Source organism: Tremella mesenterica, assembly GCF_000271645.1.
Source record: "Tremella mesenterica DSM 1558 unplaced genomic scaffold TREMEscaffold_1, whole genome shotgun sequence".
NCBI classification, from domain to species: Eukaryota; Fungi; Basidiomycota; class Tremellomycetes; order Tremellales; family Tremellaceae; genus Tremella; species Tremella mesenterica.
This window is the reverse complement of record NW_006711225.1, coordinates 2,543,516-2,557,831: the sequence shown is the minus strand read 5'-3', so window position 1 is coordinate 2,557,831 and position 14,316 is coordinate 2,543,516. Positions and strand designations below refer to the sequence as shown.

The following is a 14,316-nucleotide window of genomic DNA, read 5'->3' as shown; positions in this document are numbered from 1 at the left end:
AACGCCACTACTCGTAGTGCAGGTGGAGAGGAACAAGGGGGAATCCAATTTTCGGCCGGAACCAGTGGCAGGGATCGCCGCAGTCTCATTCCAACTTTCTGACATAGTTGAGGTCTGGCCAAACGTACGCCTACCTGGAGTACATACCTACATTCGTAACACAGTGCTGACGCAGATTAGTTTTCTCTACCCTTCTCCTGGATCTCACGCTTCCTCTTCGCCCGTCTTGCGACATATGAGGAAAGCAATGGGAACCAAGGAATACGAATCCGAACGAATCTCAGGCACCATCGCAGGTTTTTATCTGATTAGGAGAACCCTGAATACTTCCGTGTTCTTTTCCCTTTTAACCCTTCTTTTCCACTGAATACTACCTGCTATGCGCTTTTTCGGCCGTATATGGACTGTTTCGTGAGGGTACACACAATGGTTGCTTTTAAACCCCTGCCAAGATCATGAGAGATAGTATCAGCACCAAAAAGAGAGAGCGCCGACTAATCCGACAACTGTCGATCCTTCCCGTTCCCACGAGTCAATTAAACAAGCTAACAAGATCAGCGAATCACCGAGTGTCGTGCTCTATATGTTGCGTGCTTTTGTATCTTGGACGACTGGAGGGAAATATGACCCGGGCTAACGAGAGGAGCTCTTAACCGAAGGGAAATTGATTGGAGGGATCGACACATTTGAAAAAGAATAAGACATGGAACGACGATCCCACTTTCTGATGACATTTTCTCTTTCATATCAACTGTTAATCAAATTTCTTTCTCCCATTGATTTACTCTTTGTCTCATTCCACTTCACATCACACTTGAAGCGTTATCTGTGAACAGTGATCAATAAAATAAAGACGATGTCGATGCTCGTGACAGCTTTATTGTGTATCACAAGCGTTTTGGCAGCTAAACCTGATGGTATCTCCCTCAAACTCGATCCCGGAAACTGCGTCTACGCATGTCTAGATGCTCTCACCTTGGTCCAATATTCCGACATACCCGTTGGAGCATCCTACTATACGGGGTACTGCAATTCGACCATATTCGTTACTTCGCTCATCTCATGTGCCGATACCTATTGTACTCCCGAACAAATTGATGCGGGATGGAAAGTGGAGAATGGCTATTGTGTGAATTATGGGTTCGTATCTTTACCATCCATTGAGGAAGCAAGAGCAAAAGTTCCAGGAAATGTGGAGACGGTGGACACTCTGTCTATGACGGGGCAGATGTACAATGGGACTATCGTACCTTCCCAGGAAGCATTCGCGGCCGGATATAAGACCGAAAATGTGTGGGGGAAAGAGTCAATTTTTGTGAGTTTCATTGTCTTTATTCGGAGAGGGTATGAAAAGAGGCATACTGACGAGACACAGCATCAAGCGTTCGGTTGGACCATGTACCTGCTATTTGGAAGTGCAATCGTAGTCGGAATGATTAATCGTGTTTACGCTTGGTTCGTCAACAAATACCCTCTACACGAAGATGAAATCGAATCGAAGCAAGGATGGGCGGGGAAAATGTATACATACTATCGAAAGTATTTCGGAGTTCCTGCTTTGTTCGGATATCGTCGTGCTCAACCTTGGGGCTGGTTTTCCATTCCTACACGATTGCAAGGATTCTGGGTGAGTAAAAGAACGGCGTGTTGGTCAGTAGTATCGAGTTGTAATGATTAGGTGTTTGCCTACGTCATCATCAATATCGTATTTTGTACGGTCGATTATAATCTGTTTGAGGAAAATCTTTAGTAAGTCGTCGATTTCTAATAGGTAGTCTCTTGGATGTTACTGATCAGTCAGCTGGCCACATCAGATCGCAGTCCAGCGCTGGCGATACGTATCCGATAGAACGGCCATTATCTGTTTTTACAATCTCCCGCTGCTTTGGTGTCTAGCGGGTAGGAATGATGTTTTTCTTTGGCTAACGGGATGGTCTTATGGTGCGCTCTCACCTATGTGTCCATGTGAGCTGACGAAGAAGCCACGATGAACCTCTTCCATCGTTGGGTGGCGCGGATGGCTACCGTTCAAGCCCTTGTTCATTCAGCGTGAGTATCCCGGTCAATCTTCCGAAACGGGGTAAACCTGACTGTAAGCGCATGGACCTGGCTATACGTCAGCTTCTACGGTAACTACGCCGCCCAGTATAAAGATCTCTGGTGGACCGCGGGGGTAGTGGCCATGGTTACCATGGCCCTCATCCTTCCTCTCTCCATCCTTCCCCTTCGTCACAAAATGTATGAATTCTTCCTCCTCATTCACATCGCTTTGGCCCTAGCTACGCTAGTTTTGCTCTGGTACCATGTCCAAGTCTACGATGGCGCGTATAATGGCTTTATTTGGGCCTGTGTGGCAGTATGGGTGAGCATTACGTTGGATTTCTACTTGAAAATCGTTCTGACCTCAGTGTTTCGACAGGGCTGTTCGTCTAGTTCGAGTCTTTGTCCTATCTTTCAAAACGTTCAAAGCTGGAGGGTTCAACACGATGGGCACCATGACGGGTAGTCAACAACACGGACTTATTAGATTAGACGTGACAACCTCCATAAACCTCACGCCTCGACCAGGTCAACATTACTTCCTTTACACGCCTCGTTTGTTCAATTTCTGGGAAAACCATCCATTCACCCTTGCCTCTTGGAACCAAATCGATGGACATACACATCTACATTTTATGGTGGCTCCTCAACGAGGTGCGACTCGACAATTACAGCGTAAATTGCGTCGAACGGAAAATGGGAGTGTGATGCTTCGGGTTTTGATCGAAGGTCCATATGGAAGCACACACAATCTTAGAGGATTCGACACCGTCCTCTTGATCGCAGGTGGAAGTGGTATAACCGCCGTTCTACCTTATCTCCATGACCTTCATCTTGCCGACTGTTCATCCACTTCACATGTTCGACGTATCATCTTGATCTGGGCGGTGAAGGATATGGAATACGCATCGAATGTCTTGAAACACGAATTGAGCGAAGTATCTTCGATGACGGAAGTGAACATTTACACCACTAGTAAGGATGAATCAGCGATTCAAGCATTGCCTGAATCAGACAGCTCCTCGTCGTCAGATGAAATTGTGAGATCTTCAATGGGAGAAAATGCCGAGAAAGTCGGAGAAGGAAAAGGTACCCGGAGATCGACAATAAAGTATGGACGACCGCTTCTTAAAGAGATACTGGACGAAGGATTGATGAAATCTCATGGGAGAGTGGCAGTAATGGCATGTGGCCCAAATCAAATGATGGATGACATGAGGAAGATTGTCGCGCATGCTTATGGTACGAAAAGGGGTAAAGTGTCTGGGTCGAGGATGGAGTATTTCGAAGAACAATTTGCGTGGTGAGATCTGAAATGTTGGAAGCTTGAGATGCATTCGGTACCTGTCTTTTTGTATTGATCTGGTTCGATATCCTGAAAACCTTGACAGCACCGTCGACAGTAGGCTAACTTAGTCGTACATCAGGGGTTGCGATGGTGCCGCGTGCCTATTCCTTTAGCATGCCTATGTTCTGCGAGGCTCCCCAGGTGAGCAAAGTTCGAGCCGAACTGGATAATCCCGGCCCACCTTTAATTAATCCCGTTGAAATTTTGCCACTTTCTCCCAAAACCCGTCACTCAACCCGAGGATCTTGTCACTGCCAACCCAAATCTATGCAGTATATAAAACTCCCCTTTTCTCGGGTTTCTTGGTATCAGCAGAATGCCTGGGACCTTCTGAATCCATTCATGCTACTTTCGGAACGTTTTTCCAAGAATCAAGGTCGCAGTGCTCTGTCCGAAATCGCCACTTTCGGCCGGACCCCCCTTTCGGACGAATTCGGAGGTTTTCGGGTACTTGTACATGCTATATTCTACATTGTTTGTACTTTGTATTCTATATGTACTCACTACAAACCTCTCACTGCACATGTACTCTGCCATCCATGCATGTTCATCTATGCTTTGGAGGTACACTCACTGCTGAATTTCACGCTATGTGATGTTGTTTACGCGTCTGATGGTGATGATGAAGGGTTGATCAAAAATCTACTTTTCCACTGGCTGACGATATTTTGTGCTTCGTCTCCTTCTCTTCTCTGTCCATCTCTTTTCATCTTTACATCTCTTTTCATCTTTACGACTCTTTACGTCTTTACACCTCCAAAGTTCACTTTACACATCAGTTGAGCTCATTGCTATCATTTCCCTCTTTACTGCTCCTGCTATCTAACACCAATTCTCTCTCACAATCTCTTCCTCACCATTCGAATCTTTCCTTTCCCTCTTTTCCCCTCGGTCTCAAAATCCCCTGACAAGATGGGCAACGAATACAACCCCAAGTCCGATAAATCGACCGTTACTCCCCCGAAGGGTGAGAAACTGCACCCGGATCAACTTCATTTTCAGAAATTTCTTCAGCCACAGCACCCGATATGGAAGAATGACAAGTCGCTGCAAGCATTCCAGGCTCAGCTTGGATTCTATCTTCAGCCCTGGTGGCACTCCCACCCCAGGCATCTCCCACAAAACGCAGGGAAGCTTGGACTTCGGGAAGCCACTCCCAAGGAGATGAAGGACAATGGCCTTCGGGCCATTAGTAGAGGATCGACATGCTATTCGGCAGCTGAACCAAAGAAGGTCCACACTTGTCATACTGCCTTTATTATTCCCGCTTTTACATATACGTGAGTTCTTCATCAGTCTTCGTGGTCTCCGAATTCGGGATAATTCAGAACTCTGGAGCTAATGTCAGACATAAAGATCTCAAATGTGTGAATGTTCCCGAAGGCAATCTTGTCTTCCTCAATAGGTGGACAACCGAATTTCGTGTCTGTAATAATTGTTACATCAACACAAAGACTCAAGTGCCGTGCTCATTCAAGAAGAGACCGGTTGAAGAGTTGTTCGGCGTTCCGTCCGAAACCCGAAAGCGACCGAAGAAGGTCTCTCAAGTCAAAGAGGATAACTCTGATACGTCAAGTGCCGAATCGGAATCTTCTTCCGACCTCCAATCACGTTCTCCTTCCCCCGCTGGCCCGTCCAAAACCCGCACCATCAGGACTCGCTCTGCGAAAGGGGTCACGAAAACGAAATCTCCTTCTCCTCCCCTTCCTACCAACAAGAGCAAAGGGGGGGCCACGTCAAAAGCACGAGGGTTAACAGATGTTCCAGTGCAGGCGCCTATCACGCCGAAGGGCAAGGGGAAAGAGGTGGGGCCAAGCGATCCTCAACGTGTTGTGAAGCCCCCAAAGAGAGCTCCGAAATGGACAGTTAGACCTCCGAATCGGACCGTCAGTCCAGCTCCCACTCCTGTCTCAGTGCCGCCCCAGTCCGAAGTGAGTCTTTTGCCTTTTCACCTGAATGCACGGAATAACTGCTGACTCTCAGGGCGAAACCGAACTCTCAACATCCGCCTTTCCTTCTCCGTTGCTCGAGCAACCTCAAGATAGCTTAGGCCAGGATAGCGCTCCAACATCTCTGGAGCAACCTGAAGATGGCTTAGGCCAGGATGGCGCTCCAACATCTCCTAAGCAACCCCTCAATGCGCGACAGGAAAGACCAAAGTTCCCTCCTCGACCTCCCAAAACACTGAGCAATATTCCCGAAAATCCCCCCTCCGAAGCTGGTCACTCCGAAACTGCTCCTCCTCCTTCACATCCTGGAACTTCTGGCCTGCCCATTATTGTTGCAAGTAGTCCTGTGCCTCGTCCTACAAAGCGTCCATTGGAAGAGGCTGAAGACTCTCAGCTCGAACCGAAACGCAGTCGGCAGTTGCCGTCCGAAAAGAGTCCTAACCCACCCGAAACGGACCCCACACTCCCCCCCGCGGTCCATCATGTACCTTTCCCTGCTACTGACGAGGGTATCGTCTCTTCACCAGCTCCATTCACTCCGCAATTAGCTGCAACAGTTGGAGCTCAATTCCATTCATCTCCAGTAGGCCCTCCACCCCGCCGAACAGACAAAAGCCTCACTCCGAATCTGCTACCAAGCCCCTCCCCGGCGCCGAAATCTTCTCAACTGCCAAATGCCGAAGCCGGACCGTCCTCGCTCCTCATCCCAGTGCATCGTGAAATCCGTCCCAATCCTCCCTCGCTAGGTGGCATAGCAGCAATGCAGCAGTGGTTAGCTCAGAAGGGCCGAAAGCCGTCGGGACTCCCGAATCGTGCTGCTCCCAACATCTCAACCGGCAATGCAACATCGACATTGTCTCCCAGGCAGGCGGCTCCCCCGCCTTTCGCTTCCCAGTCGGTTCCGCCTCATACTCCTCCTGCAACTGCCGTTGTCCGTGCCCAGTCCGAACTCGGTGTTCCTGGCCTTCTCTCCCAATTGGGTCCTCTCCCCTCTTACAACGCTCCTTCGGGTAGTGCTATCAGTCACACCCAACAAACCGAATCACAAGTTCCACCAAATCTTCAAGGTCAGCGTCAATTTCTCACCAATACGCCTTCTGTTCCGTCCCTTGATGAGCCTGCTCCTGTGATGGTTGCTCCTTACGTTCCTGGGCCACCGACTACGTTGCCTGAAGTAGAACAATGCCTCAAACTCATGAACCAATTTCAGGTCACCCAGGCTGAGTTTGAAAAAACGTTCGCTTCCCGGATGGTATCTTATGTTTCGGACATGATGGTTTATTATAAGGATATCAATCGCGGACGTTCCGAAGCCTACTCCGAAAGTCTACAAAACACCATTTCGGGTGTCAAGAGTGTCGATCAGACGTGGAGTCAGTATAAGGCTCAATTTGATTCTGTTGTTTCGGAGAGGGATACTGCACAGGGTGAGGTGAAAACACTGGATCGATTGTATAAACAACAGATTGATAAGAATGAGGAACGGGATGTGGCCGTCGCTCGAGTAACTGCCGAAAAGAATGCCGAAATTGCGGTGATCCGAAGTCAACTTCTGGAGACACAAGAAGGGCTGAAGATCATGAACCAGAGGTTTGCTAGTGCTTTGGGGGAGACAGAGAAGCAAGCTCAGGCTTACAAAGCGGCGGAGAAACGGAGCACAGAGCTGGAGGCCAATATGAGGCAGGTGGAGGAGAAGGCAACTGCCGAAGTGCAGGCTCTCAAAGCTCGCATTTCGGAGCTCGAGACGGCAAACGATGCTGTTCAGAAGGAGTTGGCCCAGGCCACAAACTTCGTCGCGGACTGTGTGGACGTTCAGGTGGGCTTGGAATCGCAAGTGAAAGACTTGCAGGAACAGGTTAGTCAACTGGAGGGCAACGCCGAAAGGGATGAATATGAGTTGGAGAGGGCCAACTTTAATATCAACGATCTTGAATCAGAGCTTGAAGAAGTCAAAGAGCAAAATTCTCGGCTACGAATGAGGCTCCAAAATGAAAGCCAACAATCCCAATCAAGTCAGTACTCTAACAGACGGAGAGCCCTTAGTCACGATCCTTCCCCACCTGCCTTAAATGTCCTTCCCACCGCTCCAACCTCCGAGACTACACCTTCGACCATCCGTGTTAGTATTGCCGCCATTCCTTCATATGAGGAGCTCCACCGTTCTCAACAATTGGGGCTGTAAACCCAATGTCACCTCTCTTTTGTATGTATTCTTACAGATTTCGGCTTTCGGTCTACGTTTCGGGACTTCATTTCGGGTTATGGTCAACTGTTTCTGTTTTTCCCTTCCATGTTTGGATGTCAAGATGTTTCAATTATGTGTGAACTAGTACATATCATGCATTTCATGTCTCTGCCTGCTTGCCTTGGCCCATCTTTCAAGACTTGACTGCTAGGACTATGTTGGTTCCAGGGCTCATATGAGTCAACCAACCGAAATGGGCATCTTTCGGGGGTCCCTTCTTCAATCTTATGAACTGCCGGTGTCTTTGCACGCACATTGAACAATCCTGCAGATTTTTCATCCTGTGTAACATCCAAATCATATTCATATGCATGTAAATGAGCAGAGTTCGGGAGGCTGAACCGTGCTATCAATCGATATTTGCAGGAAGGCAAGTACTAATCCAAAGTGAGAGACTTTTCGGACCGCTTTGCACGCGGTGCAACCACCTTTCTGATGCAAGTGTTATTCGTTTCGGAATGAAGTTGCATATCAAAGATGAGTGACAGAGGCGATTGTTTGACATCTCTACAGACGATCTATGTAATAAGTCATGGGAGGCACACACTTCTCCAGCTGTTTCTTCACTTTCGGAGTGAAGAAAATCTCATTTGCTGGATCCCTTGCAGCCATTGCCAACACCAATTGAAGCACGCTAGTTCGGAGCTTCCTGCTCTCGCCCCTAGCTAGATTGGATGATTTCAGACCAAGAGCGGAAGCGGTAGGTTTGATTCCCTGGAGAAGAAGACATGCAGCTGCACATGAGAGAGGTCCACAGCTATGAGAGTCGACTTGAGTAGCCCATTCAAGACTGTCCCTAGTAGCCTTCTGTGTCAGCCATGAGCCCCGAAACCTGCAATTACTCACCTGAGAGTTCACAGCAACCAACCAGCCCATTGCCTCGGCTTCGGTCGCTATTCCTTTCTTCACTTCCCAATCCAGCCGTCGCTCTAGCAGATGAGACCATTGCTATTGATCAGTCATGTCATACCTCAAAGTAGGATCTATGAATAACACACCTTCTTCTGCTCTGGTGAGTCATAGATTCCACCAGCACCATCATACATTAATACCAGCTTTTGAGGCCCGAAGATAACCAATGTTCCGAAATGTGATTTACCCATCAAAATTCCAACGGTGATTTCCCTTCTCCATTGCCCATCCTTGCCAAGTGAGAGCCAAGGAGTACCACCAGGTGTGTATGGATTCCAGTTGTCCCCAGCCGCTAGTGTTCGGTAAACAAATGAGCTTGGTATGGAATCAGACTTTCCAATCCCAAGGTTGACACAGCTCCGAATGAATGCTGACACTGACAGCAGAATATCATCGATCCCGAAGTTTGTGTACCACTTCATCCGTCCATGAAACTTGGCCAAAGTCTCTGCATCAAATGTAGACACTAGACCCTGTAGTCTCAACCCCTTTCGGGTCTCCTCTTGGGGTGAATCCCTCAAGCCAGCTTCAATCTGGCGGGATAGGTCCTCGACGAGTTCATCCGAAAGGCTATCAACATCTTCATAAGTGTTGACAGAAATGAGAGGATGATGGGTGTCGCCTGAACGCCACTGAACATGTGCCAGCCTTTCAGCAATTACTGACTGAGACTTCTCAAGTTGACAGTACTTAGGGACCAGAGGTTCGGGAGAGGGGTCTCGAACTTCAATCGGGAAGGCACTTGGTGGGTCGATGTCCATGGATGATGACGAAGAGGCTGAGGGCTTTGGATCCTCTTGACTGACCTTGACAGCTTCTGGGTGGCTTTCGGACACAACCTGGGATCCACCCTTCTGTAGGACGTCATCTGATAAAGATGGCATGGTTTCGGGAGGTTTGTTGGCAGGTGGCTCAATATCTTGGGGAACTGTGGACATGGTGGGGTTGGTCTCGTGAGGGACAACGTCGGGCTGTCCTGCGTTGGAGTCTGTAGGGGCACTGATGGTGGTCGAGGTCGTGGAGAGGACAACTGTGGCTGGGAGAGCTTGGTTTTCGGTCAAAATCGGAAGGCCCTCATTTGGAGTGTTGGGTTTCGGAGGACGAGCTTCAAGTAGTTCCGAATTCGGAGCCTGACTACCTTGCCCCTTTGATTCCTGATTTTGAGCTTTCAGCACTTCGGAAGGTGTTGAACCAACACCAGCACCGTTTGCTGCCTCGTTCACCTTGGAACTCGACTTATTCAGTTTTCTCTTCTTGGCAAGGGGTTGACTTGCCCCCTGGTTGACGCCATCTTCAAGAGCATAGAACAGTAAGACTGGGAATCGTGTCCCAGTAAATGCGTCCCTGTTGAGAAACATGCGAGAAGTGGTCTCATCATCAATCTCCCACAATGCTACGTCATCCTTGATCAGAGCCACATAGTGGCCACTGGTCACCTGGACCGTATCTCCCTTTCGGCAGAGCATTCCCTTGAGTCTGTACATTGGCAGATTGGTGGGGAGTATGGTAGGAGGGACAGCCGAAATCTGAGCCGGGTTGATCATGTTTGGAATATCAAATGATTGAATTACTTGATGCAGAGAAGAACTTCGGAGGTCCCAAACAATGTTGAAGAGCAACATGGGCGGTAGGTTTTCCTTGTGAAGTGTCATTTTGGCTCGAGCTCGAGTGGCTGCTACTCTACCATCACAAGGCGAGGAAAAGCAGTGTTGGGGACTGCATGAACGCCACAACGATAGATTGATGAGCTGAACGAAATTGAGTGACGATCCACGTGGATAGATCTGCAGGACAGACATTTGTTTCTCCAGGGTGGGTAGCTCTACCGCGACCGGGGCAAAGTGAGCACAGGGCTGAAAGACGTAATCCCAGGTTACCCCGAATTCAAAGGTTTTCCGAATCGGATTCTGTTCGATTATCTGATTGATTCGGCCACTCAGGTTGAGAAACAGTTCGCAGGGATCATGTTGAGCCTCTTGGTCTATCAAACTTTCACCTGAAGATCAGCAAATGAAGATCCGGAATAGTAGACGGGCTGAATGAAAGCAACATACTTCGGAGAAGGGGGACAATTTCTTTAAGATCGACTACACGCTTTGACACCGAAATTGCCTTGTAGAAGTCTTCGAGAAGGACAATTAACGAAGGAGCATGAGGCCGAAGAGCGTCTTTGATTTCATTGAAAGCCGTCACAAAGGCTGGGATTCGGAGAATCACATGAAACAAGGACAGGGCAAAACAAGATTGGAGATAATTCTTGGCCCCAACCGGGCGTTCTCGCGAAGGGAGGGCTTCCCGACGAATACCAGCTTTTGATGGGGCAGTCTTCTGACGATAAGGATGTAACGCACGGTGAGCCGCGGGTCGCCCTCCCTTATCAGCCTCCGGTTTCGGTTGGATCACCGAAGCAGTATTTGAAAGGGGCTCAGTGTTTGCGGTTTGGAATCGGTTTCGGCGGCCTATTGGAGAGTCAGGCTCCACAAAATCAAGGCTGCTACTGTCGATGTTGATGAGCTTGCCATGTTTCGGAGGTTGTTCAGAGGACCAATCATGCCACACAGGCTCTGAGGGGTCATGTCCCCAGTACGCCACCAGGTCCTCTTGATCCGCTGAATATGATAAGTCGGCTAATCGTCGTGAGACCTGCGCAGCTCGGCTCTGCATACGTATTTCATTTGATGTGACGCCTCTTGTATAATCTTCGGAGGTACCGCAGTTCCGAAAGCAGTAGAGTGCCCACAGACCAGAGCACCTCTTCCCCGTTTCGGCAAAATACTTGCAGGAGCATCGCTCACGAGTTTCGTCCTTCACACCACAGTAATGTTTGTTGGCAGAAGGCTGGCCCGAAGTGGCTGCTGTCACACAAAACGTGTGGTCGAACTGACCCCTTATCGAGATTGGAATCTCGTCTCCGAAACATTCATGTACCGCTCCTTGCTCCCACAGTTCAAGGCCCCGAAGTATGTGTCCAAGAACAGTAGGATCACAGCGGCCAGAAGTGGGTGGTGAATGGAGATACATGGGGAAGTAGACGTCAATGATGATGGCGAGGAGTTTGTCGGTACGTTTGTTTGCACGAGATTCAAGGAATACTCTGTCGAACGTCCGAAAAGCCGCTTCGACAAAATTATTCGTTGACAAGGTACCATCCCGGGTGTGATGAGCTGGCAGACCATAATCAAGAAGGTAGTTCCTCCATCTGTCACTGAACCACTCAGACAGGAGCCAAGTTCGGATCTTGTCCCAGTTTTCGCGGTTGTTATTGCTGATTGAGACAACCTCCGCTTCGAGCTGCGCAAAAGCCTCTGGCCAAGACTCTTCTTCACTACACCGTTGACATCTCCGAAGTGCGACCAGGAAGGCAAAAGCCTTTTCGGTCCCTTGTAGGTCGCTGCCAAATAAACGAAGGGCTCGAGATCGGGCGGAATGCATGAAATGGAACTGGCACAACCGAATCGGAGCACCGGGGAATACATGCTCAATGGCATTTCGTTCAGCGTCATCGCAATCGATCATGAAATGGAGAGGAAGAAAGCCGTCTTCGGTGATGTCTTCGGCATTAAGAAGGATTGTTTCTGCATCCTCGTATTCGGATACCACGGAGGATTTGCCCTTTACCAATGCTTTTGCTTCCTTCTTGATTGCCTTTCGGACGACGGTCAAAAACTCAATGTATGTATCAGTGTTGGCGTGATTGGAGACCATGACAGCGACTGTCCCAATATCAGCTCCGAAATAGTCAGCTTTCGGAATGCTCACCAGGGACCATATGACCATACTCATTGACCGTTGCTAAAAAGGTCACAGGACAACGTATAGCATTCTTATTTCGCCACGATGAATCAAGGAAGAGACCCCGGTCTGAGGCATGGCGAATGGCTGATTGCAAAGCGTGCTTCGGACTGACAATTGCCACAAAATTGCTGTCTTCGGGAAAGGGTTGGGCCCCACCAAGAACAAGCCCCCTGGGATATTCACAGCTGTCGATTAGCTAATGATTGTTTCGGAAAAGAGGTAACACACTGAAGAAAAGATTCCGGATTGGTAGAATGGAGGATACTAATTGCTGCAAGTGGCAGTCTATCTAACCTTTCTTGTCGGAGCGCTGTTCTGATCGCTGTCTGGAAGTCGTTGGCAGTAGGCAGACGCTCGGGGTAATTTGCTTTCACCCACAAAACATAGGGGTGTATTTTGCAGAACGAAGTATACCACCGAATTCGGAGGCGGGATTCGGTGGTTCCCACTAGTGTTGCAGCGTCATGGAGCAAGTTTCGGAGATGTGGAGAAATTCGAAGCAATGCCAGGGGGTTTGGCTGACCGTGATAGACAGCTTTGGGGCGGATGAGGGTACATACACCTCTTTGGATACTTCTGGGTGTCATTCGTATCTGAAATCAGCATGTGTTATTGGATAATGTGGGAAAACCTTACCTCAACAAAAAGATCACACTTCGGGCGTGATTTCCCGAAAAGCCTCCTGTTCGGAAGTGAAGAAGCGTGAGGAGCATCTTCTGCTGTTTGACCCACGATTTCGTACCCGGCATGTTGTTCCCTCGCCTCTGACTCCGGTTGAATCTGGTTGCAGTTGCCGCTGCACCGAAAGACGGAACGCCAAACCATCCGATCTGGAAACGTAGCCAATGCCCTTTCGTCGACAAAAAAGAGGCCGTGTCTACCCCGAATATCGGCGGGCAATAAGCCTGGGGGATCCAACCATTCAACCTCCACACATTTTGAGATATACTGGGCCTCGATGAGGTAGTCCTGGCGCTGAGGCATGAGCACAGGTAACAATCGTAACAAAAATGCTGACCAATGAGTCGAACGCCTTCGGAATATGATGGAATGCAACCTCAAACTGTTCATAGCGATCGTCATTCAGCAGATCGGGGTTCGGTACACGGCAGAAACCTTCAAGACGGCGTATGCTGTGTCCAAGACTGGCGTCGAGGCGAGGTGCCTCTACTTCTAAGACTCGAGGGGAAGGAAGTGGCACTGAGTACGATTCGGAGGAGATGTTGACAATTCGGAGTCGCCCAGCAGCCTCTTGTCTCGCTGTCATAATCTGATCATCGATTGACATGGCTGCTCCGGGATGAGAGGGCGACCATTTTGGAACAGCTGGAGAAGCATCAGGCGCCGAAACATGTCCTGATGATAAGGAAGATGAGGGGGTTCCCATCACAAGTTCAGTCCAGGACCCAGACTCTGGTGAAGTAACAGCAATGGCAGACACAGGAGGGATTCCGGAGTTAACTACTGTCAGTTCACACAAGGAACATAATCAAAAGAACCCACGGGACTGAGAGTTAGGTAAGGACATGATGTCAGGGCGGACAACGGTGAGATCTCTGTGTGTACTGAGCTGACCCTGGGGAGTAGTTAAAGAGCGAGATTGTTTATTATGACTTGGCTCAGTCTGACTGCTGGACGAAGTACCAATACCGAAAGATGGAGGAGGAGCTAGGATGTGAGCAACCTGAAGCAATTTCAAGAGGAGAGACCCACGATTTAAAGGTGACTGAGACCGAGGAGAGTATACTTTGGGGGGTCGACCTGGAGTAGCGGATTTCCTCTTAAGGGCGTTGACAATGAGTTGATCAGCTTGATTATTCCTGGACATGAAGTAAAGGCAGGAGTTCGGAAGAGTGGACAGACAGTGTTGACATATTGATGAAGTGAGAGAGTGGAAGAAATGATGCCTCAACAACGCCCAGTAGTGCCTGGGGTTGATCAAGATATCCTTTCGGGGCGCTGTCCGAATTCGGTGATCAAAACGCTCTCTCGTATAAACCATTAGGATTTTCGGATCGATACCTACA

The 14,316-nt window shown here is 49.0% G+C and overlaps 3 protein-coding genes across 3 annotated transcripts; 2 read left to right on the top strand and 1 right to left on the bottom strand.

Annotated features, from left to right (window-relative positions):
- Positions 1 to 943: 943 nt before the first annotated feature.
- On the top strand, positions 944 to 3,347 carry TREMEDRAFT_12876 (uncharacterized protein; the record flags this gene model as incomplete). The annotated part of the gene is made up of 7 exons (XM_007000341.2): positions 944 to 1,315; positions 1,376 to 1,627; positions 1,679 to 1,749; positions 1,802 to 1,941; positions 1,983 to 2,049; positions 2,098 to 2,362; positions 2,409 to 3,347. Coding segments are annotated over 7 exons (2,106 nt in total), but the record flags the coding sequence as incomplete, so codon positions are not given.
- A 953-nt stretch (positions 3,348 to 4,300) lies between these two features.
- TREMEDRAFT_58785 (uncharacterized protein) lies at positions 4,301 to 7,667 on the top strand (the record flags this gene model as incomplete). The annotated part of the gene is made up of 4 exons (XM_007001339.1): positions 4,301 to 4,668; positions 4,737 to 5,319; positions 5,372 to 7,456; positions 7,557 to 7,667. The coding sequence occupies 4 exons, from the start codon at positions 4,301 to 4,303 to the stop codon at positions 7,665 to 7,667; spliced, it is 3,147 nt and encodes a 1,048-aa protein (XP_007001401.1).
- A 422-nt stretch (positions 7,668 to 8,089) lies between these two features.
- On the bottom strand, positions 8,090 to 14,117 carry TREMEDRAFT_58784 (uncharacterized protein; the record flags this gene model as incomplete). Its single annotated transcript, XM_007001338.1, has 12 exons — positions 8,090 to 8,386; positions 8,429 to 8,530; positions 8,581 to 9,126; positions 9,301 to 10,174; positions 10,292 to 10,490; positions 10,549 to 12,222; positions 12,254 to 12,474; positions 12,518 to 12,882; positions 13,022 to 13,264; positions 13,308 to 13,750; positions 13,793 to 13,957; positions 14,003 to 14,117. The coding sequence occupies 12 exons, from the start codon at positions 14,115 to 14,117 to the stop codon at positions 8,090 to 8,092; spliced, it is 5,244 nt and encodes a 1,747-aa protein (XP_007001400.1).
- Between the last annotated feature and the right edge of the window lie 199 nt (positions 14,118 to 14,316).